The sequence below is a fragment of the Gobio gobio genome, assembly GCF_949357685.1.
Source record: "Gobio gobio genome assembly, chromosome: 25".
In the NCBI taxonomy this organism is placed as follows: domain Eukaryota; kingdom Metazoa; phylum Chordata; class Actinopteri; order Cypriniformes; family Gobionidae; genus Gobio; species Gobio gobio.
The window spans coordinates 6901072-6925242 of record NC_137121.1 but is presented as its reverse complement, the minus strand read 5'-3'; the positions used below and the strand labels follow the sequence as shown (position 1 = coordinate 6925242).

Sequence of the window (24171 nt, the reverse complement as noted above, 5' to 3'; positions counted from 1 at the left end):
GTGTCTGTGTGTCAGTGGTAAGTGTGGGTGGTTGTTGTGGTGTGAGTGACTGAGTGTCATGCAAAACAGGTTTTACATTACATTTTTGGATTATCTTATCGACACTGTCTTTCAACAGCAACAATCGAGACAACCCTCCATCTTCTAACTCCAGCAGAAAATCACTGTTCATGTAATCAACAATGTGCTCAAAGCAACACTCCTCATCAGTTATATCCAACCTGTACTTTCCTGGATTTGCAGCTGGCTCCAGACAATCCATCAGGCTGATCAGTTCATCATGTGCGAGTTGATGGAGTCTTTTCTTGATTTCCCAGACTGTTGCTTTTCTCTCGTTCGAAGCCATCCTGTCAACGGTCCTGTTGCTGATGATGCACACTTGGCTCGCACCACGCTGCGCTACAACTCCTCAGCCAGGAAACCCTTTCGCTGCCGTGCCTCGGTTCTCCTGCTGCCGTCGAGCCGCCCTTTGTGGTCCTCGTGCTGATCACCCGTCACTCAGCCGTTCTGTGGTTCATTTGGATTGGATCTGCATACCAGCAGGTGGCGCTAGATCCCGGACGAGCCCCCAGAATCTGTAGCACGCCCGCCGTACGACTGGCGGTGCTGCAGTTAATTTTCTGTTAGAACAAACAAAGAGACAGACAAAGTTGTGCTGCTTTCCATAACAGAGTCGCTCTCGTAATCATTTATTACAATAAGTCAAAGATGTCTGATTCACAATGTCACCTTACATGTGACTCATTTAAACCAAGCACCAATAAACACGTTCATTACTCTTGTAAGCATCTTTTGTCTTATTCATGAGTAGTATCCTTCATGCAACTCAATACTTTTTCATAAACATACATCACATCTCACCATTTCTGTTGTATGTTCAAACGTGTACCACTAACCCTGCAGAAATGAACAACTGTATACAGCAGTTTAACTTATATGGAAGAAATATTATAAAAACAGTCTGTAATATACAAATATCAACCGTTTGATAGTATATAATATTCAAAAATTCAATATATATATATATATATATACTTCTGACAGTTAATCAATACATGGCTCTATATACTATAAACACAATTATAAATCTATATATGCAATATACATGACATTAGTTGGGATATTCAGTGTGTTGGAGCCTTTTACCCTGATGATTTTATAACATCAATACCAGGCCTAACGCGGGACATCCGAGAACGAAGCGCTATTTTTTTAAACATAACACTATCTCGTTTTGACATCTTAACTTTACTCAGGAACTGTATATCATCCTCCTCAGACAACATAAACATGTTATTTACATATTGTTTCATGTTTTAAGTCCTTGGTGATCGATTTCACCCACCTGTTAGAACAAACAAAGAGACAGACAAAGTTGTGCTGCTTTCCATAACAGAGTCGCTCTCGTAATGGCGGCTTCTTCTCCGCGACTCATAGTTACCCGCATATTCTCTGATCAGCACCTTGTCTCCCCCTACTGTCCACATGAGGGTATTACGCATCACAAATACAGAATAATGACACTAATAGAAACAATATCATGAACACGATAAAACAATCAAATGCTTAGAAAATCAAATGCTTAGAAAAAGGAAGAATAAATAATTATTCCTGTGACTTAACCTACAGGGTGTCACATTCGCGCTATAATACAATGATATGTTGTGTAAGGAAGGGTTAGTCCTGTAGCAGATAAAGGCCGGCCTCTCGTTGTTACGCTGGATTCAGGGTTTTTCTCAGACCTGTCGAGCGGATGCCATCTTGAAAGGGTTTGTAAAATCTCTCACTGTTTCAGGATGGCAGATGCTGAGGGAAAAAACAGCTGTGGGACGATATGCCTCAAATACCTTCTGTTCGTCTTCAATCTTCTCTTTTGGGTGAGTTTGTGCCTTCGTTATTAGCACAAAAAAAAGCTAAATCCACCATAAACTGGTTTATGCTGCTGTCTCTTTTCATAGAAGAAACTCAGAACTGTAATCCTTTCTAAGCACAAACAGTTTTGAAGCAAATAAAAAAAACAAGAGGCCAGATTTAGCGCACTAACAACTGTACAATGTCCTCCCAGTTGGCAGGTGGCGCTGTGATGGCAGTGGGAATATGGACTCTGGTGGATAAAAGCGACTACATCAGCCTTCTGTCCTCCAGCTCGTATATGATTGCCGCCTTCATCCTGATTGGTGCGGGTGCCGTCGTCATGTTCACCGGGATACTGGGCTGCTGCGCCACCATCAGGGAACAAAGAGGTCTTCTTATAGTGGTGAGAGAGCATCATGGGTAACGCGACCACTGACAGCAGACACATTTGTCAACTCCAGGTGTTTTCAAGTGTTTCTAGGATGTTCTGGGTTGTTGTTAGGTGGTTGCTTGCTGCCAAAAAACATCCCAACCCCCTAATAACGTTTCATATTTATAATTAGTGGTTTGTTCAGTTAATTAACCCCTGAGGTGTGTCCCAATTTGTGTACATATGCACTGTTCAATGCCGTTTTGTAGTAGTGTGTTCACACTGAAAATTCAGATAGAAAAAGTACACTTAAGCCCTATTCGCACGGGATTAGTTTTATCTGGGGACCTCGTGTGATTTAGAAATGACTCCCCCACATCTGAATTTTGCGTGGCGCATTCGCACGGGATAAGCAAGCCTGTGATTTTACTCGACTTGTAAATGTTTTTTCGTTATAGATATAGCTGAATGAAATTATAAACAGTCGTATCGATTTCATTTTGATTGTTTTATAGTAATAAAAATAATTTAGTTCAGTTAGAGAACAGACGCTACAATTAAAAACTCAACTGAGCAATAATAACAATATACGGCGGAAGATTCAGTTTCAAAGCTAAATGTAAAAGCGCCCATTTAAGCGAGCTTGTCATTGTACTGTTCTGTTTTTGTGTTTTTCGTTAAGAATAATATTAAACACACCATTCAAGCAATTTACTCCCAAATTGCTCATTCTAAAGTGAAAGTATAATCCGCACGGCCGCACAGGAATTCATAACGGTGCGCATTTTATGCAGCCGAGCTCCATTCTTCGTGAAATATAAAGATAAAAATGCGCACAGGAAACAAAAACCTTGCAAAAATTATATACGATCCACCTAATCCCGGCAAAATCACAGAGATGCCGATTCGCACGGGATTAATATTATCACAGGACCTCGGTGTCTGGTGAAATATGGTAGGTCATTTGCGGGGGGATTTTTACTTTTTTACAAATTACAGGCTTGGCCGATTCGGGCGGGATTAAGATCACAGACATTCTCTGCAATTATTACAACTCACCAGAGGTCCCCAGATAATACTAATCTCGTGCGAATAGGGCTTTTGGCCGCATTTACACTGCAGGTCTTGATGCACAATTCCGATTTGGTGACTAAATCCGATTTTTTTGATGACCCGCTTACATCATCTTTTAAAAGCGACCTGTATCCGATATTTGCATTTCCACTATACACTGGCGAAACAGCCCAAGACGTTCTGACCCGGAAAAGGAAGTAAAACGGCACGATATGCAATGGATGCAGACGCAATGATTATTCAATGTTTTGCTTTCCGCACTATCTTTAAAGGTCAGCAAAACATTGCTCTCGTAAGGCGGAGAGCCCTTGATCGCAGTTCGTGTCCACCTGAGTTGACGTCATTCGTCCGATTTACTGGGGAATTTACTGGGGAATATCCGATTTGACCGCTTACATGGCAGACGCAAATGCACGTATCCGAATCATATCGGATTTATTACCACATATGAGTGAGGCCTGAATCCGATCGGAGGATATCAGAATTCATGCAGTTTTTTCCTGCTTACACGTTCACGTCATATCCAATCTGTGCCACGTGAGAGGAAAAATTGGAATTGGGTCACTTGAACCATGCAGTGTAAATGGGGCCTTGTATTCGGAAGATGCACTAAAGCCTCTGGTGCTGTTTTACGCTTCATCTAGTGGAAGCGTTTGGTACTGCGCACAAACAAAATCTGACTGAAAGCTCATTTTTTGAGATGTCGACCTCAAATTTGGAGCACAACTTGTTTAGATTTATGGCTTTGATTTTTTTTTTTGCCTTTCAATTCTAGAGTAATTATATACTATATTTGAAAATAGTATTTAAATCATATTATTTTTACTTTTTCGTTTTGTTTTATTAGAATTTCTTCATCGTAATAGTATGAAACTTGAACAAACACAAAAATCATGGACATGATTGGAAAACAGGGCTCCAGACTGCGACTAAATGGTGGCATTTTGCTATCTTTTCTATCTTTTTTACATCTTTTCTATCTTTTTTACATTCTCAGGGTTTGTACAACCTTTTGAAAGTGAAATTCAACTTCAACTTCAACTTTCAACTTCAACTTGAAATTCAAGTACTTTTTCAAGTGTTCCACACTTTTCCCAGCACTTCAAAGCTCTAAATATTATCCAATTTTAATATTATTTTTAGTTTGATTATTTGTAAAACTAAAAGTTTAAAGGTGTAGGCCACTTTATGGCAAAAAAGCACAAAATATATGAAATTACCACTATAACCAGTAGGTGGTGGCATAGGAGCAATTATTTGACTTATTAGACATTTCCACCCCATAGTATATGAAACAAAGTAGGAAGTCACAAAGTCTCATGAAAAACAAAAACTTATCTTCAAATTGTGACTGGATTACACAGAAAACAAGTAAAGAGTGCTCATTTTAGTTCAGTATGATACTATAGAAGAACAATAGTACATTTAATAAGAGTTAAAATATTCCTTATTGGAACATGCTTCACTGTTAAATTTCCAATAAACAAACATGTACTATTATTAGGAACTGCACTTATTAACACAACAATAGTCATTTTATGATTCAATTAACTTTATGATCAGTTTTCCTCCAGCGCCACCATCTGTAGAACTTAGTGGCACTGCTCTCAAATGTTAGTTTGGAGCCCTGTAGTAGATTTGGGTGATTTACGGTGTGTGCCCCTAAATTTTCTGGTTATGCCCCTAAAATTTTGAGTTGGGGGCCACTGTGCTCCTAGTGAAAAAAGTTAGTCTGGAGCCCTGGAAAAGGTTAAATGGTCCTGAAAACAATAGTATCACTTGTATTGTTCACGGTCAAAAATGAGCGCATTGGAAACAAATGGAAAGTGAATTTCATCTTGTGGAAGCGTTTGGTACTGCACACAAACAAAATTTCACTGAAAGCTCATTTCTTGAGATATCAACCGCAATATTCATGGCTTTGATTTTTTGGTTTTGAGAAATATGTATGTCATATAAAATTTTAAATATTTAATGCATTTTTCATAATAATAAAAAAAAAAACCTTCTATAACTTTTTTTATTCCACTTTTTTTAACTTTTTTCACTTCAGCAAGAGTCTGCCAAGTGTCTTCTTTAAAAAAAAAAATGTCATTTTCAGGTCCATGTTCAAAAAGTGATTATCAGGTATGGATGGATGGATGGAACTATTCCATAAATATAATTAAGTACCATAAAATCCCCTAAAAATACAAAATATTAAATAGAATAAAAACATTATCATACTCAACTGTCACAGGTTTAATTATGTAGCGGAGGGGGAATGGCATCAGACTCTGATGATGCATGACAAAATAACCATATAAAATTCATACATGACACGATTGAGTGCATAAGTACAGTGTGTAAGTGTAAAGTGCGTCATTTGGGACACAACTTAAGTCTGACAATAGTGTTGTTTGTCTAAACACAATCAACAAAAGCCATTTTAACGTGGAAGGAAGCAAGCGGCTTACAGGACTATTAATACTTCAGGAAACTTTTAGCTGAATCGTCTCTGTGCAGCCGGTGATAAGATTCATAACAAAAAACCCTGCCAGACTTTACTTTGAGAGAAATATTTTGAGTAAACATTGGATTACAGTAGGCAGATTTAGACCGTGTGGAGTCCCGCACACTCATTCTGGGAACATGCAGTCACACTAACGTGACTTTATTGTGCTTCCTAATTTAGTTTGATCATGTTTATACTGTATGTGTGTCTCTTAGTTGTCTCAAAGCTGTCATCGTATCTGATTTAAAAAAAGACGTGTGTCTCTTTAAGAGGTCAGACTTAGCAACTGAGTCACAGCTGAGGAATGACAGGCAGCAGAGAGAGAGAGAGGGAGTATAGAGGAATGAGAAGGGAGTGAATCCAGAATAGAGGAATGAAATGAGAGTGGTGGGCTGGGGAAGGACAGAAAACAGAGGGAAAAAACAGAACAAATACAGGCAGAGAGAAAATTAATAGTGCTTTTGACCTTTATCAGCTGTGTAACATTCCTCAGATGCCATTTCTTCACTTGTTCAACAGCTGATGGACTTGAAAGAACAATCATGCACAAATTTAAGTTTGTCATTATCTACTCACCCTCGCACCTGGTGTCCCAATATGTTTATTATTATTGTCCCCTTTTGTCCCCACAGTTCTTTGTCCTGTTGTTGTTAATCTTCCTCCTGGAGATCACAGCTGGAATTTTGGCCTACATCTATTATCAGGAGGTAAACGCACATTCGGATGAGGATTCGTTTCTATTAGTTAAACATGTTTATGCAGCATTTTCAGCATCCTTATGTACGCATGCCAATAACAAGTGGATGAACTTGGGAATGTAATATGCCATCCAATCCAATATTCTCCTCAGATTCACATTAAACCCACATACACATGTCGAGTGTTGTATGTTTGCATGCTCCTCATCCACTTTCCTGCTTTTCCATCTTTATAAAACCCTTTGTCTTCTTCCTCCTTTTCCTCCTCTTCCTCCAGTGTTTTCCTCTCTGCTACCAGGTAAACAATTACGTAGACCAAAAAAAAAAAAAACAGTTAGCTAGTTCAATTTCAATAGCTCATTCAGAAATAAAATGACTGTAATTTACTCATCCTCATGCCAATCCAAACCGGTATGCGGTTATGTTTTCCGTGGCTGTGTGAGAACATTTCTTCCGTGTTCTGAGGGAAATAATAACATTAGGTTTGGAACGACATGAGGTTGAGTAAATAATGAGTGAATTTTCATTTTGGATGATTCCTTTAAAGCTGCACTATGTAAATTTTTTTCAGTAAAATATCCGAAAACCACTAGGCTAGTGTTATATATTTTGTTCAGTTGAGCACTTACAATATCCCAAATGTTTCCAACTATTTGTAAATCAAGAGAAATTGCTATTTTAACCAATGAACCGGGACGTTTGAGGGAGTCGCCTGTCGATGACATTATATCTGCGCTCCGTCGGTTTCCGGATTTATTTTGCAGAAACGCTTTACTCTCACTGCAGTGTGAACAAGTGTCATAGCAGCCGCTGAGAGAACACACAGAGTAACGTCACAACATCATTAACACACTCAGATGCGTATAATATGATAAACAGAGCTGCGTTACCTCATACTCATGACCGGAAAAGCAGAAATGGCGCATTATAAAAGTCCCACCGGAGACTGTGTCATAATAAAAGTCCCGCCACTCTTCTCATTAACAATCGCTCCAGCGGTTCCTCAGCTCCACAACACTCGCTCCTGCTCTGCTTCAGACTACAGTAACGTTAATAATCACATCCATCAACATGATTTCTGCCCGAGTCCTATCCCGATCCTTTCCCACCGGCTGTGAGGTGAAGACCACATGTCCCAAAATTCTGCGCTCAAACGTGGCGTCATCAAACTACGCCTTTGTTTTGAACAGGCGACCTCTAGTGGACGGAAAAGTTACATAGTGCAGCTTTAATATATGTGTCTTTACTTTGTATCTATGAAAACAGACTTTGCTCTATAGAGTATGATTTATATATATAGTTTGTGGTCTGATGGATTTATCTGTGACTGCAGCTGAACGCTGAGCTGAGAGCCGATCTGAAAGAGAGGATGGTGGAAAACTACCAGCAGCCTGGACAAGAGCACATCACTAGAGCCATCGACAAACTCCAGCAAGACGTAAGTGCATCCCAGAAACCACCCAGAGCACCATACAGTGCAACAGTCATGTTCTGGGAATACAAACTCCATTCATTTTCTCCATAGGGAAATTGATTTTAACAATATCTTATGAACTAGGGATGCACCGATCATGATTTAATCATGGCCGATTCCCAATTGCCAATTTTTTTTTACAAGCAAATGGGCCAATTCTGATACCGGTTGCTGATTTTTTGTCTTTTTTAACCAAATGTATTTGTTTATTTGCTCTTTTACAGGCCACACTGGCCTTAAACACAAACATAACTGTAGCCATTTGAAAGCCACTGCGTTTTAATCACGATCCAAACAAGCAGTTTTTTATTTGAGTTTGATTGTATCATTTCGAGATTTAAAGCAAAAACAGAGTGATCTGACTTGAGCTTTCTGAAATTATCCTACATAAAACACCTGCACAAAACAAAGACGGGCGGAATTAAAATGCAAATTCACTCTCTGACAGAAGGTGGCGCTTATGCAACAGCAGCGATATAGCGCTTCCTTGGTTACCGCTGTACACAACTTACTTTAAAGGGATAGTTCACCCAAAAATGTCTCTAAAAAGTCATCATTTACTCAGCCTGTTGTTGTTCTAATGGCATATGCCCTTCTTTCTTTAATGAAAAGCGACCAGTGATTTAAAAAAAAAATGCTAATAGTATCACAGAATGATCCCATGTGACACGTGACATATATTCCAAGTGTAATGGGGTATACGATATTAAATTTAATGTATTATTTAATGAAAATCCTGACCTTGGCCGTTGGTCTCCTATGCACGTTCTCTTTTAGCGTCTCAATTCACTCCATTTTACCCAGAAAAAGCACACAAGTTGTGAGAAATTAGTTATTAGGCTTAGTTATTAGTCCATAAAGTTTTAAATATTAATATTTTTCTTACTGAAAAAGACGGCAGGCACTGTTGCACACCTTAGCAACCACATAGCAAACCATCAAGAACACCTTAGAAACCTTTCAGACTTCTAAGCTATTTTAAACTTTGAGACAAGGCTTGTCAAGCCCACATTCAAAGTCTGTGACAAACGTTTCTTTAGCTATAATAATCCAATGAACTCTGTTCAACAGCTTTGAAGTTTATAGTCTTACAATATCATGACAATGAAGGCTTTTGAACACAATTTCTCAGTCTGTGAGCATGTGCGTTTATGCATCATAACATCAGACAGCACTAGCCCATGGGGAAACAATCCACCGGTCACAAGAATGAACTCTTTCCCTGTTCCCGCGCCCCCTCCCTCTCCATCTGTTTTACGATGCAGCTAAAGTGTTGTGGCAGTAACAGCTCAGTGGACTGGAGGGACGGGGCCTGGATACAGACGCCTGGTGCTGACGGACGCCTGGTGCCCGACAGCTGCTGCAAGACCCCCACAGAGCACTGTGGACGCAGAGACCACCCATCCAACATCTACAAAGTGGAGGTACATTCAGATAAATACAAAGTTCTGTCATGCAACTCTAGATAGCCCAGGCTGATAGGTCTTTAACTCAATCTGCTAGCAATCACATCATTCTCTATAGGGCACAGCTGATTGGTTCATGCTGTATTAGTAGCCAATGAGCTCGCTGCTCAACCTTCATAATACTGGTCAGCATTTTCTGTAGCAGTTACTGCATGTTTTTTAGAAACCCTCCACCTTCCCCATCTCCACCTGTATAGATCTGAAATAGGTAGTTAATGTATGCTATATTGTACAGCAGCATGTCAGCAGCAGCAATAACCAACAGCAGTATCAACAATAACCAACACCAATAATAGTAGCAGCAATAACCAAAATAAGCAGCAGCAGCAGCAATGACATCAGTAGAAATAACACCAACAGCAGAAATGACATCAGCAGCAACAATGACATCTGTAGCAATAACAGCATCAATAATAACAGCAGCAGCAATAATAATAGCATCAATAATAACAGCAGCAGCAATAATAACAGCATCAATAATAACAGCAGCAGCAATAATAACAGCATCAATAATAACAGCAGCAGCAATAACATCAGCAGCAATAATAACAGCAGCAGCAATAACAGCATCAATAATAACAGCAGCAGCAATAATAACAGCAGCAGCAATAATAACAGCATCAATAATAACAGCAGCAGCAATAACATCAGCAGCAATAATAACAGCAGCAATAATAACAGCAGCTGCAATAACAGCAGCAATAATATCAGCAGCAATAACAGCAGCAATAATAACAGCAGCAGGAATAATAACAGCAGCAATAATAACAGCAGCAGCAATAACAGCAGCAATAATAACAGCAGCAGCAATAACAGCAGCAATAATAACAGCAGCAGCAATAACAGCAGCAATAATAACAGCAGCAATAATAACAGCAGCAGCAATAATAACAGCAGCAATAATAACAGCAGCAGCAATAATAACAGCATCAATAATAACAGCAGCAGCAATAATAACAGCATCAATAACAGCAGCAGCAATAATAACAGCAGTAATAACAGCAGCAATAACAGCAGCAATAATAACAGCAGCAATAACAGCAGCAATAATAACAGCAGCAGCAATAACAGCAGCAATAATATCAGCAGCAATAACAGCAGCAGCAATAACAGCAGCAATAATAACAGCAGCAGCAATAACAGCAGCAATAATATCAGCAGCAATAATAACAGCAGCAGGAATAATAACAGCAGCAATAATAACAGCAGCAATAATAACAGCAGCAGCAATAACAGCAGCAATAATAACAGCAGCAGCAATAACAGCAGCAATAATAACAGCAGCAGCAATAACAGCAGCAATAATATCAGCAGCAATAACAGCAGCAATAATAACAGCAGCAGCAATAATAACAGCAGCAATAATAACAGCAGCAGCAATAACAGCAGCAATAATAACAGCAGCAGCAATAATAACAGCATCAATAACAGCAGCAGCAATAACAGCAGCAGCAATAACAGCAGCAATAATAACAGCAGCAATAACAGCAGCAATAATAACAGCAGCAGCAATAATAACAGCAGCAGCAATAATAACAGCATCAATAATAACAGCAGCAGCAATAACAGCATCAATAATAACAGCAGCAGCAATAATAACAGCATCAATAACAGCAGCAGCAATAGCAGCAGCAATAACAGCAGCAATAATAACAGCAGCAATAATAACAGCATCAATAACAGCAGCAGCAATAACAGCAGCAATAATAACAGCAGCAATAATAACAGCAGCAGCAATAATAACAGCAGCAATAATAACAGCAGCAGCAGCAATAATAACAGCAGCAATAATAACAGCAGCAGCAATAATAACAGCATCAATAACAGCAGCAGCAATAATAACAGCATCAATAATAACAGCAGCAGCAATAACATCAGCAGCAATAATAACAGCAGCAATAATAACAGCAGCTGCAATACCAGCAGCAATAATATCAGCAGCAATAACAGCAGCAATAATAACAGCAGCAGGAATAATAACAGCAGCAATAATAACAGCAGCAGCAATAACAGCAGCAATAATAACAGCAGCAGCAATAACAGCAGCAATAATAACAGCAGCAGCAATAACAGCAGCAATAATAACAGCAGCAGCAATAATAACAGCAGCAATAATAACAGCAGCAGCAATAATAACAGCATCAATAATAACAGCAGCAGCAATAATAACAGCATCAATAACAGCAGCAGCAATAATAACAGCAGTAATAACAGCAGCAATAACAGCAGCAATAATAACAGCAGCAATAACAGCAGCAATAATAACAGCAGCAGCAATAACAGCAGCAATAATATCAGCAGCAATAACAGCAGCAGCAATAACAGCAGCAATAATAACAGCAGCAGCAATAACAGCAGCAATAATATCAGCAGCAATAATAACAGCAGCAGGAATAATAACAGCAGCAATAATAACAGCAGCAATAATAACAGCAGCAGCAATAACAGCAGCAATAATAACAGCAGCAGCAATAACAGCAGCAATAATAACAGCAGCAGCAATAACAGCAGCAATAATATCAGCAGCAATAACAGCAGCAATAATAACAGCAGCAGCAATAATAACAGCAGCAATAATAACAGCAGCAGCAATAACAGCAGCAATAATAACAGCAGCAGCAATAATAACAGCATCAATAACAGCAGCAGCAATAACAGCAGCAGCAATAACAGCAGCAATAATAACAGCAGCAATAATAACAGCAGCAGCAATAATAACAGCAGCAGCAATAATAACAGCAGCAATAATAACAGCAGCAGCAATAATAACAGCATCAATAATAACAGCAGCAGCAATAACAGCATCAATAATAACAGCAGCAGCAATAATAACAGCATCAATAACAGCAGCAGCAATAGCAGCAGCAATAACAGCAGCAATAATAACAGCAGCAATAATAACAGCATCAATAACAGCAGCAGCAATAACAGCAGCAATAATAACAGCAGCAGCAATAATAACAGCAGCAATAATAACAGCAGCAGCAGCAATAATAACAGCAGCAATAATAACAGCAGCAGCAATAATAACAGCATCAATAACAGCAGCAGCAATAATAACAGCAGTAATAACAGCAGCAGCAATAACAGCAGCAATAATAACAGCATCAATAACAGCAGCAATAATAACAGCATCAATAACAGCAGCAATAATAACAGCAGCAGCAATAATAACAGCATCAATAATAACAGCAGCAGCAATAACAGCATCAATAATAACAGCAGCAGCAATAACATCAGCAGCAATAATAACAGCAGCAGCAATAATAACAGCATCAATAATAACAGCAGCAGCAATAATAACAGCATCAATAATAACAGCAGCAGCAATAATAACAGCATCAATAACAGCAGCAGCAATAACAGCAGCAGCAATAATAACAGCATCAATAATAACAGCAGCAGCAATAATAACAGCAGCAGCAATAATAACAGCAGCAGCAATAATAACAGCATCAATAACAGCAGCAGCAATAATAACAGCATCAATAATAACAGCAGCAGCAATAATAACAGCAGCAGCAATAATAACAGCATCAATAACAGCAGCAGCAATAACAGCAGCAGCAATAACAGCATCAATAATAACAGCAGCAGCAATAACAGCAGCAGCAATAACAGCATCAATAACAGCAGCAGCAATAACAGCAGCAGCAATAACAGCATCAATAACAGCATCAATAACAGCAGCAGCAATAACAGCAGCAGCAATAACAGCATCAATAACAGCATCAATAACAGCAGCAGCAATAACAGCAGCAGCAATAACAGCATCAATAATAACAGCAGCAGCAATAACAGCAGCAGCAATAACAGCATCAATAACAGCAGCAGCAATAACAGCAGCAGCAATAATAACAGCAGCAATAATAACAGCAGCAGCAATAACAGCATCAATAATAACAGCAGCAGCAATAACATCAGCAGCAATAATAACAGCAGCAGCAATAATAACAGCATCAATAATAACAGCATCAATAATAACAGCAGCAGCAATAATAACAGCATCAATAACAGCAGCAGCAATAACAGCAGCAGCAATAATAACAGCATCAATAATAACAGCAGCAGCAATAATAACAGCAGCAGCAATAATAACAGCAGCAGCAATAATAACAGCATCAATAACAGCAGCAGCAATAATAACAGCAGCAGCAATAATAACAGCAGCAGCAATAACAGCAGCAGCAATAACAGCAGCAATAATAACAGCAGCATCAATAACAGCAGCAGCAATAATAACAGCAGCAATAACAGCAGCATCAATAACAGCAGCAGCAATAATAACAGCAGCAATAACAGCAGCAGCAATAATAACAACATCAATAACAGCAGCAGCAATAACAGCAGCAGCAATAACAGCAGCAATAATAACAGCAGCATCAATAACAGCAGCAGCAATAATAACAGCAGCAATAACAGCAGCAGCAATAATAACAGCAGCAATAACAGCAGCAGCAATAATAACAGCAGCAGCAATAATAACAGCAGCAATAACAGCAGCAGCAATAATAACAGCAGCATCAATAACAGCAGCAGCAATAATAACAGCAGCAATAACAGCAGCAGCAATAATAACAACATCAATAACAGCAGCAGCAATAATAACAACATCAATAACAGCAGCAGCAATAACAGCAGCATCAATAACAGCAGCAGCAATAATAACAGCATCAATAACAGCAGCATCAATAATAACAGCATCAATAATAACAGCAGCAGCAATAATAACAGCAGCAATAACATCAGCAGCAATAATAACAACATCAATAACAGCAGCAGCAATAACAGCAGCATCAATAATAACAGCAGTAATAACAGCAGCAGCAATAACAGCAGCAGCAATAATAACAGCAGCAATAACATCAGCAGCAATAATAACAACATCAATAATAACAGCAGCAGCAATAATAACAGCAGCAATAATAACAGCAGCAGCAATAATAACAGCAGCAATAACATCAGCAGCAATAATAACAACATCAATAATAACAGCAGCAGCAATAATAACAGCAGCAATAATAACAGCAGCAGCAATAATAACAGCATCAATAATAACAGCAGCAGCAATAATAACAGCAGCAATAACATCAGCAGCAATAATAACAACATCAATAACAGCAGCAGCAATAACAGCAGCAGCAATAATAACAGCAGTAATAACAGCAGCAGCAATAACAGCAATAATAACAGCATCAATAATAACAGCAGCATCAGATGTGTAGCAGATCTATTCCGCTAAGACCAAACATATCAACATTGTTATGTCCATTACCATGCCAATCAATCTAAGAGTTGTCATGACAGAACTGACCGTACAATTTTATTTCTGTTATGACTTATGCAGTTCTTAATTATGTTTCATTTGAGTATCAACTTTGCTTCTCCTTAAAGGGGCTATATGCGTTTTTCTGAAATTTAAACTCGCGACTGACACCTGTGGCCAAAAAACAGAACTGCTCTCATTTTCTGCTCGCTCTCGCAGCGGTGGTGACGTCACATCCGCAGACAGCGCGGGAAAAAAACGACCCGCCAGAAAATAGGAAAAATAGGATACAGGCTTATAGGTGCACCCACTGTGAGCGGACAAGGTGTCAGTATGCTCATCAGGAGATGTTTGAGTCATAAATGGTCAAATAAAAAGGCTATTGTTACGTTTATTTTGGGGAAACAGTTGCATATAGCCCCTTTAATAATTTGTCTTTGAAATAATTAATTGAGAAATGTTTATATTGGAGACCTCTGATGTGTTCAGTGCTGCATACTCAGGTAAATATGTTGTAACATTGTAAATGTTTTACTGTCACTTTTACCCCAAACTTTTGAGTGATCGTGTATTACGTTTTCCACAAAAAAAACTAAGCAGTAAGAAGTATTTATTGTTGTATAATAATTAGAAATGTTCCTTGAGCAGCTCTTTTGTATGTCTCTCAGGGCGGCTGTATATCCAAACTAGAGGAGTTTATTCTTCAACATCTGCTGATTTTGGGCTCAGTGGGTCTTGGGATTGCATTTATTCAGGTGAACAACTAGCAAATAATTTCACTCCTATTTGTTTTTTATGTAATATCAAAGATTTTAACCTTTAACCTTTTCTGTCTGTTCCAGATTGTAGGGATGATTTTTACCTGCTGCCTGTATCGAAGTTTGAAAGAAGAAATATACTGAGAAAGAAGACACTTTATGCTGTCTTCATTGCTGGCTGTTTCTGTGTGGGTTGAATGTGCTGTGTGTCAGGAATATGACGGCAGGTCAATATGTCTTGGCTGCAGGACAGTCCTTCTGGAAATTAAACTTTACATTGTCTTGTTTTATGCAAAGATTATGGATGCAATGTTTGTTAAAAGTCTCCATTTTGCAGTACAAATAAATCAGTGGAATAATAAGGATTGTTTTGTTTCTGACAACACATGCCTTCCATTGATTATTAAACATACTTTCCAGTTACACAAGTAATTATTGGCAATCTTTATTTTGAAGATTCGGTAACACTATTTCAGTGTCATTGTTACATGTACTTACCATAGATATAACTATAAATTATGCATAATTACATGCAAACTCTCAACCAAACCATAACCCTATAGTAAGTACATGTTGTTCATTAATATTACTCAGTACTTAACTATATAAATACACTGTAACAATGACACCTTAAAATTTAATGTAATCTAAGATTCATCTTAAAATGACAGACTTGAATTTCTACATGCTTTGTGTGTAACACTTGTTATATTAATAAAACATTCAAAGTAATTCATTTGCATCATTTAACATTAATATGCAATATCACATGTCGGAACTACTTACGCAGAAACTGTTTTACCCGGAACCTTAAACGCAACGGACCTATCAAAACAAGCAGCTGATCTACGTTTCTGTTTTTATTGTAAATTCAATGGATTTATTACACTTTAATACACTTATTCGCTAGGTTATTGTTGACGTTAGTATTGTCACTATCGCTCGTTGATGGTCAATCTCTAAATAGAGAGGAAACTGTGAATTAGGCGATATAAAGCGTCTATAATGACATCTAAACCTACATGTCTGATAGTGGCCAGTGCTGCGTCTGCAGGTGAGAAACATCAAAACATCACTTCAAATCAACTTTTACGTGCATATTTTGTATACAGTTAAAAACATGTTTTCTCAGTAGTATACAATTTGCTGTGTTCATAAATTATATGTCATACGTTTCTTGTATGTGTTATTAAATTTCTTTAAATGCGTCTTTTATTTTACATTTTTTTGGCTTAGGAAAGATCTAGTCTTTTAGGGCATTCTTTGGGCTATTTCTAATTTTCTATTCTAATTCAAACAAAAAATCCAGTGGACAATCTCATGGCAATATCATTGCACTTTTCTGTTTTTAAATTAAACTTTAAACAGTGATGTTTTTGTACAGTTTTGTGTTTATTATCATGAATGTAAGGCGTTAAAGTGTGTTTTCCCTGCAGGAGTTTCGGCTCGCTCGTTCCATCAGTGTTTCAGTTTGTGCAGTTCAGTGTTTAACGTGCAGACAGCGACACCTGGCGTGAGGAAACACACACTGCATCTTCTACACATTTTATTCACTGTTTATCCATCATACAAACCTCTGTGGCAAGCCGTTTTGACTTTTATTCATTCCCAGGATATGAATTCTTGAAATCAACAATGGCGTCATTACTCTCTGAAATATGAGTTCTCGAAATGAAGAATTACATTTCAGCTAGTAAATACTATAATTCGTGATATCTGTAATTGTATTTTCACTAGTGAAATGTAACCACAGGCAATCATTGATTTTATACAGATATCAGATATACAATTAGTAGTAAAACGCATTATTTTTGATACACTATTGCCAAAATTATTGTGACACCCCTCCAAATCATTGAATTGAGGTGTTCCAATCACTCCATGGCCACAGGTGTATAAACTCAAGCACTAGACACTAATCACGCTTCTCTGTCTGGCAATCCCATGGACGAGTCTGGGTTTGGCGGTTGCCAGGAGAACGGGACTTGCCTGCCTGCATTGTGCCAAGTGTAAAGTTTGGTGGAGGGGGGATTATGGTGTGGGGTTGTTTATCAGGGGCTGGGCTTGGCCCCTTAGTTCCAGTGAGAGGAACTCTTAATGCTTCAGCATACCAAGACATTTTGTACAATTTCATGCTCCCAACTTTGTGGGATCAGTTTGGGGACGGCCCCTTCCTGTCCCAACCATAGACCGTAAAAAAATATGGACGACGCGACTTCATTGACTTCCGCTGACCAAAGTTGAAGCTTTCATAGGCCCGCTCACGGCGCTGACATCTTGGGACCGAGTCTGCGCAGTAGCGATCTCGGGACCGGAGTTGCGCAGTAGAGAACAGGAAGTAGAGGCGCGATTATCAAAAGCCCGCCCACACTCTCGCAGATGCAGAACAATTCATTATGTTGGTGTGAAATAAACAGTTATGGAAGTGTAGAAATTAAAGCTAAAGCTCCAATCTCCTCCCAAAAATCCAGAAAAAAGTCCGTTAGTGCCTCAGTGACAAGTTCATTCAGAGAAGCCGTCAATCTCAGCTGTCAATCATGACGTCACACCCCTCGTTTTTATAGCATCAAATAACTCACTAAAACTAAACTTATTTAAAAAACGAACACTTGAAATGAAATTATTGTAATAAAAACTGCCTAAAATGACAGAAACCATCTTTAGGAAACAATTATTTGAAGTGTAATTAAATTGTTTAGTGTGTCTCGCGCCCATTCTAATACATGGAGAGGCGGGGTTTAGGAGCTATACTGGGACCGTCCACTGGGGGGCGATCGAGGCCCGAAAGCTTCAATTTCTGACTGAAGCACTACAGGCTTGGTCCCAACATGACCAGTGCACAAAGCGTCAGCCCATAAAGACATGGATGAGTGCTGCTAGAATTTTTTTTAATATTTGATAACAATAATTTGATTGTCACTAAGGACAATGTTAATTTCTTATATAAGAAAAAAAGCAATTTTTGATATCTGAAATTACTCTCCTAATGATTGAAATCAGAAATAACAAATGTAACATGTTGAAATTAGGGCTGTCAAAAGATTAATCGTGATTAATCGCATCCAAAATAAAAGTTTGTGTTTACATAATATATGTGTGTGTACTCTGTTAATTATTATTTATATATAAATACACACACATTCATGTATATATTTAAGAAATATTTGCATGTATATACATTTATATAATATATATAAATATAAATGTTTTATATATAAAAATATTTTTTTCTTAAATATATACATGCTTGTGTGTGTATTTATATATAAATAATAATTAACAGAGTACACACACATATATTATGTAAACACAAACTTTTATTTTGCATGCGATTAATCTTTTGACAGCCCTAATTGAAATACATTGACAGATATCAAGATTTAACATTTCAACTAGTGACAATTGAGTTCTTGATATCAGAAATGTATATTTTTACTAGTAACCATGAAAATTGATATCAAATATGAATTTTTTTTTTACTAAGAAATAAATTCTTAATATGAACAATTGAATTTGAATGGCGGTGACATTTCACTAGTGAAAACACAAATACAGATATCAAGAATTATAATTTTTACTAGTTATTAAATTTACTCAATTTAATTCTTCATATCAATAATTCGTATTTCTGCAAGTGATAAGATTTTTACTAGTGGAAATGTAATTCCTGATTTGCCGTTGTTGCTATTAGAAAACAAATTCCTGATATCAAGAATAAGCATTTTAACTAGTGAACATTGAATTGTTGATATCAAGAATTCATATCCCGGGAATGAATAAAAGTCAAAGCAGCTTGCCATAAAGCCTCAGTTTGCTGGACGTCACATTTTTGTCTCACAGGGTAAGACAATCGACTTTGTGGGCGTGGATGACAGCACAGCCCGATGGGTGCAAGAGTTCAGCGTCAAACCCTACGCCAGCCCGGCCAAACTGGAGTCTATTGATGGTCAGAAATCTGTCTGCTTTTTTAAACCGAGTGCATTAAGTGCATGTATAAAAATCAGGATGTGTGTGTGATGTTTCAGGAGCCCGCTATCAGGCGCTGTTGATCCCCGACTGTCCGGGAGCCCTGAATGATCTCGCCCACAGCGGGTCCCTCGCACGAATCCTGTCCCACTTCACTTCTCAGCAAAGTGAGGGTCTCTGCGTCTCTAATACTCATTAAAGGGTTAGTTCACCCAAAAATGAAAATCTGTCATTAATTACTTCCCCTCATGTCGTTCGACACCCGTCAGACCTCCGTTCATCTTCAGAACACAAATGAAGATATTTTAGTGTAAATCTGATGGCTCTGAAAGGCCTCCATTGGCACAATGGCACGGTTCACTCTCAAGACCCTTAAAAGGTACTAAAGACGTCGTTACAAAGTCCATCTCACTACAGTCGTTCTACAATAATGTTATAAAGTGACGAGAATAGTTTTTGTGTGCAAAAAACCCCTGAATAACGACTTATATTGTGATGACGATTTCAAAACAAGGCATCATGAAGCTTCGAAGCGTTATGAATCAGTGAGTCGATTCAGCAGTTTGAATCGCCAAATTTCAGCAGTTTGGCGGTTTGACACACGATCCGAATCATGAATCAACTCACTGATTCATAACGCTTCGAAGCTTCATGATACATTGTTTTGAAATCGTCATCACTATGTAAGTCGTTATTTAGGTTTGCGCACAAAAACTATTCTCGTTGATTCATAAAGTTATTGTAGAACCACTGTAGTGAGATGGACTTTGTAACGACGTCTTTAGTGCCTTTTAAGGGTCTTGAGAGTGAACTGTGCCATTGTGCCAATGGAGGCCTTTCAGAGCCATCAGATTTCAACTAAAATATCTTCATTTGTGTTCTGAAGATGAACGGAGGTCTTACGGGTGTCGAACGACATGAGGGTAAGTAATTAATGACAGAATTTTCATTTTTGGGTGAACTAACCCTTTAACGCACTAAATGTGAGATGAGTTTAACTGACGTCTGTGTGATTGCAGAGCCTGTGTGTGCGGTGGGACAGGGCGTAGCTGCTCTCTGCTGCGCTACAGAGGAACATAAGTGGATATTCAGTGGCTACAGCATGACCGGGGTGAGCGATAATGTCATGCGAGTCAACAAACTGTGCATTTATGATGGATTAGCTCATGCTGTGTGATGTTTTATACAGCCCTCTGTGTTTGAGCTGGTACGTTCTGCTGAATTTGCCAACCTGCCGCTGATTGTGGAGGATTTTATCAAAGACAATGGTGGATCTTACACAGGTAGGGTTTCTTTTAAATCTATTAAAGGGAAAATTCATGTCATTACAAACCTTTTTGACATACTTTCACCATATAAGTCTTCTGATAGCTTTGTGTGAGGAACAGCTCAAATTGCACTGGGTATTGACCAGTGTTGGGGAAAGTTACTTTGAAAAGTAATGCATTACAATATTGCGTTACTCCCTTAAAAAGTAACTAATTGAGTTACTTAGTTACTTAAAGTTATGCTAAAGTAATGCGTTACGTTACTTTTGCGTTACTTTTTCTCACCTGGGCTGGGCTTGTTTTTGTTTATAACAAAAAAGTTTTATTTTTATTTATTTTTTTGTGCAATGGTAAAGACCTCTTCATACCAAAATTGAAATTATAAGCCCCAGGCTGAGGTAAAAATTCTAATTCCCGCATGAACAGTAGAGGGCGCAGCTCTGGAAAATGGTAGAATACGATGCAGGAGAAAAAAGTTTTACCAATAAAAACAAAAAATCTAGTAATTTTCACCATCAAAGGTCAGCAGCGAGACATTGGTAAATTAAATATAAAGGTAGATTATGCATAAATAGTTGTTTTATTTAACATTTAATTATTGGAGGTTTGCATAGTACTCTGATTTTGCATTTGACTGATTTTAATCATTTTGACGAGTACAGAATCTTTATTGTGCAAGTGAGATAAATAAATGCTCACATTTAGTCTAGAACTACAATAACCATCATGTTTACACACACGCCTTTGCACTTATTTTTCTCAACATGGAGGCAGGAGAGCTGTCACTCAAATTAATGTGAAAAAGTAACTTGTGTTACTTTTTTGAAAAAGTAACTCCGATATTTTGTTGTAAATTTGAAAAGTAATGCGTTACTTTACTAGTTACTTGGAAAAAGTAATATTATTACGTAACTCAAGTTACTTGTAATGCGTTACCCAACACTGGTATTGACACAAATATCATCGATTCCAATTCACAAATTTGCGATTTGATTCGATTCTTATCTTGATTTGATATTGATTCATTTGGATATATATTGTCAAGTACATTACATTAAAATTAAAGGCACAATATGTACGATTTTTGGATTAAAATATCCAAAAACCACTAGAACAATGTTATATATGTTGTTGATGTGTGTACTTACATTGAATGTTTAAATCTAGAGAAATAAGCAATTTTAGCCAGGACCGTACATCATCCCACGTTATTCTTGATTTACGGTTTTATTTAGTAGAAACCATGGAAACACCAAAGACACTTTAATATATGATGTGTTTTATTAGACAGGTGAGCAACTGTTTGGATCTATCATTGTTATACAGCTCAACACAGTTAGTCTTACTGTTTAAATCTCATTTTCTTGATTTACCGCGAGTACCATGTTTTACCACGCCTAATATCGATCTCTCAGTGTGAACAAGTGTCTCATAGTAGCCATCGAGTGAACGCACAGAGTAGCATTATAACATAACTTTCAACACACTCAAATAATGTATATGATTAAACAGCGCTACGTTACCCCACATAAACATGAGCGGAAGAGGCGTCTGTGGTGGTTGAGGATATTCCCTCCATCCATGTAAAGCGCTTTGAGTACCCAGAAAAGCACTATATAAATGTAATAAATTATTATTATATTAAAAGCTCAGCTAAATCAAAGCGTCATCAAGCTACGTCTTTGTTTTGAATAAACAACCTCTAGCAGCGAAAAATTATATTTTGTGGCTTTAATAATTGGTTAAACATTTAAATTGTAAATCATTTCTATAACAATAACTTTTTATTGATATAATTTATCATTTATATATATATATATATATATATATATATATATATATATATATATATATATATATATATATATATATATATATATATATTTAAATAGTGCCTGCTGTCATAATGTTTTCATGACGGATTTATTCAAACAAAGCCTATATTAAATATTGATAAACCGGAGGTTAAGTAAAAAAAAATATAATGAATATTTAATAAAGTGCATATGTTTATCAAAATGCTACTTCCTAGAGTTATTTTTTCTAGTTTACTGAGTTCATGGACATTGAAAGGCTCTTCTGAGGTAACATTACGTGACATTGTTTACAAGCTGTTTTGACGTCTTTTCACAGTTGAAACATTGATTTATCGATTACATGATACATTTCAGCAAGTTGTTCTGTATTTTTCAACATACCTTTTGATGTTCATTCGTGTTTATTTCGTGCTATAACTACTATTTATATATCTTGCAAGAGATGCTGCTGCTTGCACTGAGGCGTTAAGCGATCTGTCACGTGAAGTCAAGCGCCAACGGTATTTATTGTTGGAATTTCACAATAAAAATGTAAGCAACAACGTTTATCGCTGTTTATTTGATTGGAGGCGAGCTGCAAATAATGTTTAATGTTCGATGTTTTGTAAGAAAGATCGAAATCGGTTCATTATGAGTGATTAAAATCGCGAAATCGATTTCGTCCACCCAGCCCTATTCATAATGTTCCCTGGCCTAGTAGATGATAACAGAATAGCATTTGGGTGACCTCTATCACTTTTATTTCATGCTACTTGTGTTTATGTGAAGCATAAATTAATTCCGTCCCTCACAGCGAGTATCGAGGACGCCGTTCACGTGGTCCTGGACCGCCATCTTGTGACGGGGCAAAACACGCAGTCCACATCCGCGGCCGTCAACAACCTGATCCTTCTGTGTAATAGCAGATAAACGCTTCAGCTGTTCGGATTACGCGAACAAACAAGAGACCACGGCACGACATGTGAACCAGAAGTGTTACCAGATGTTTTATATTGAAAACACGTGTCCACAAATGCATTCTTCACTTCAAATGCATTTCACACTCCAAAGTTTAATGTATGACTTGATTCATTTGTTTTTCTGTCTACAAAATGTTTAATTTGAATGCTGAAAGGAGTACAAGATGATTTATAGATTTAAACAAGTTCTGTAAATGTATATCAATGCATTGCACTGAAATAAAAGGCTAACCAAATTTTAACCTGAAACATTAGTACTAAAAAGCTCTACATTTCAGCGTTTAAATGCAACAGACATCCATTGTTGGTGTAAATTATTAATTATAATATTTTGGTTATTGACAGTGTCAGATGTTGTTGTAGCTTGACTTGTCAACATTCCTGTAAAGTGTAAGATGGGGAGTTTAACACAGAAAATCCTGTGGTTTTTGATAACTTGTATGCTGATCTGCTATGATGTTAAGAGGAACATGACGCTTATGAACAACTGATCTGTGCTGAGATACTTTGTTTTACTTTCACATGATCTTTTTAATATCCAAATATTTTTCTGTGCTGCTGTAATGTTTTGATTTGCACCACAAAAGGAATCAAATATGTAACGTGCAGTATTATGAACATAATACAGTATGAACAAACAAATCTGTACCAATGAATTCATAAAAATGGTATTCCTGAATAATAAAATTAATTGCATTAAAACTCTG

At 37.5% G+C, this 24171-nt stretch overlaps 2 protein-coding genes across 8 annotated transcripts in view; both read left to right on the top strand.

Moving 5' to 3' along the window:
- Positions 1–16263, top strand: part of cd151 (CD151 molecule) — a 23570-nt gene extending 7307 nt beyond the window's left edge. For 3 of the 6 annotated variants that reach the window (XM_079810223.1, XM_079810221.1, XM_079810224.1), the window contains 8 exons: positions 1796–1877; positions 2066–2257; positions 6425–6499; positions 6768–6788; positions 7824–7928; positions 9230–9388; positions 15365–15451; positions 15539–16185. In XM_079810223.1, the coding sequence (XP_079666349.1) occupies positions 1797–1877; positions 2066–2257; positions 6425–6499; positions 6768–6788; positions 7824–7928; positions 9230–9388; positions 15365–15451; positions 15539–15598 (780 nt within the window). In that variant the 5' untranslated portion in view covers position 1796 and the 3' untranslated portion in view covers positions 15599–16185. Of the gene's footprint in view, positions 1–1795; positions 1878–2065; positions 2258–6424; positions 6500–6767; positions 6789–7823; positions 7929–9229; positions 9389–15364; positions 15452–15538 lie in introns of all 6 variants that reach the window. The other 3 variants (XM_079810222.1, XM_079810226.1, XM_079810225.1) reach the window with 2 other exon arrangements.
- gatd1 (glutamine amidotransferase class 1 domain containing 1) lies at positions 16259–24171 on the top strand. 2 transcript variants are annotated; one of them, XM_079810230.1, is made up of 7 exons: positions 16259–16508; positions 16891–16967; positions 19295–19400; positions 19480–19587; positions 20440–20531; positions 20610–20703; positions 23299–24171. In XM_079810230.1, exons 1-7 carry the CDS (start codon positions 16460–16462, stop codon positions 23412–23414), a joined length of 642 nt encoding a protein of 213 aa, XP_079666356.1. In that variant the 5' UTR covers positions 16259–16459; the 3' UTR covers positions 23415–24171. The 2 variants fall into 2 exon arrangements, with proteins under 2 accessions (XP_079666356.1, XP_079666355.1); XM_079810229.1 differs by having other exon boundaries at positions 16372–16508; positions 19480–19593; positions 23299–24162.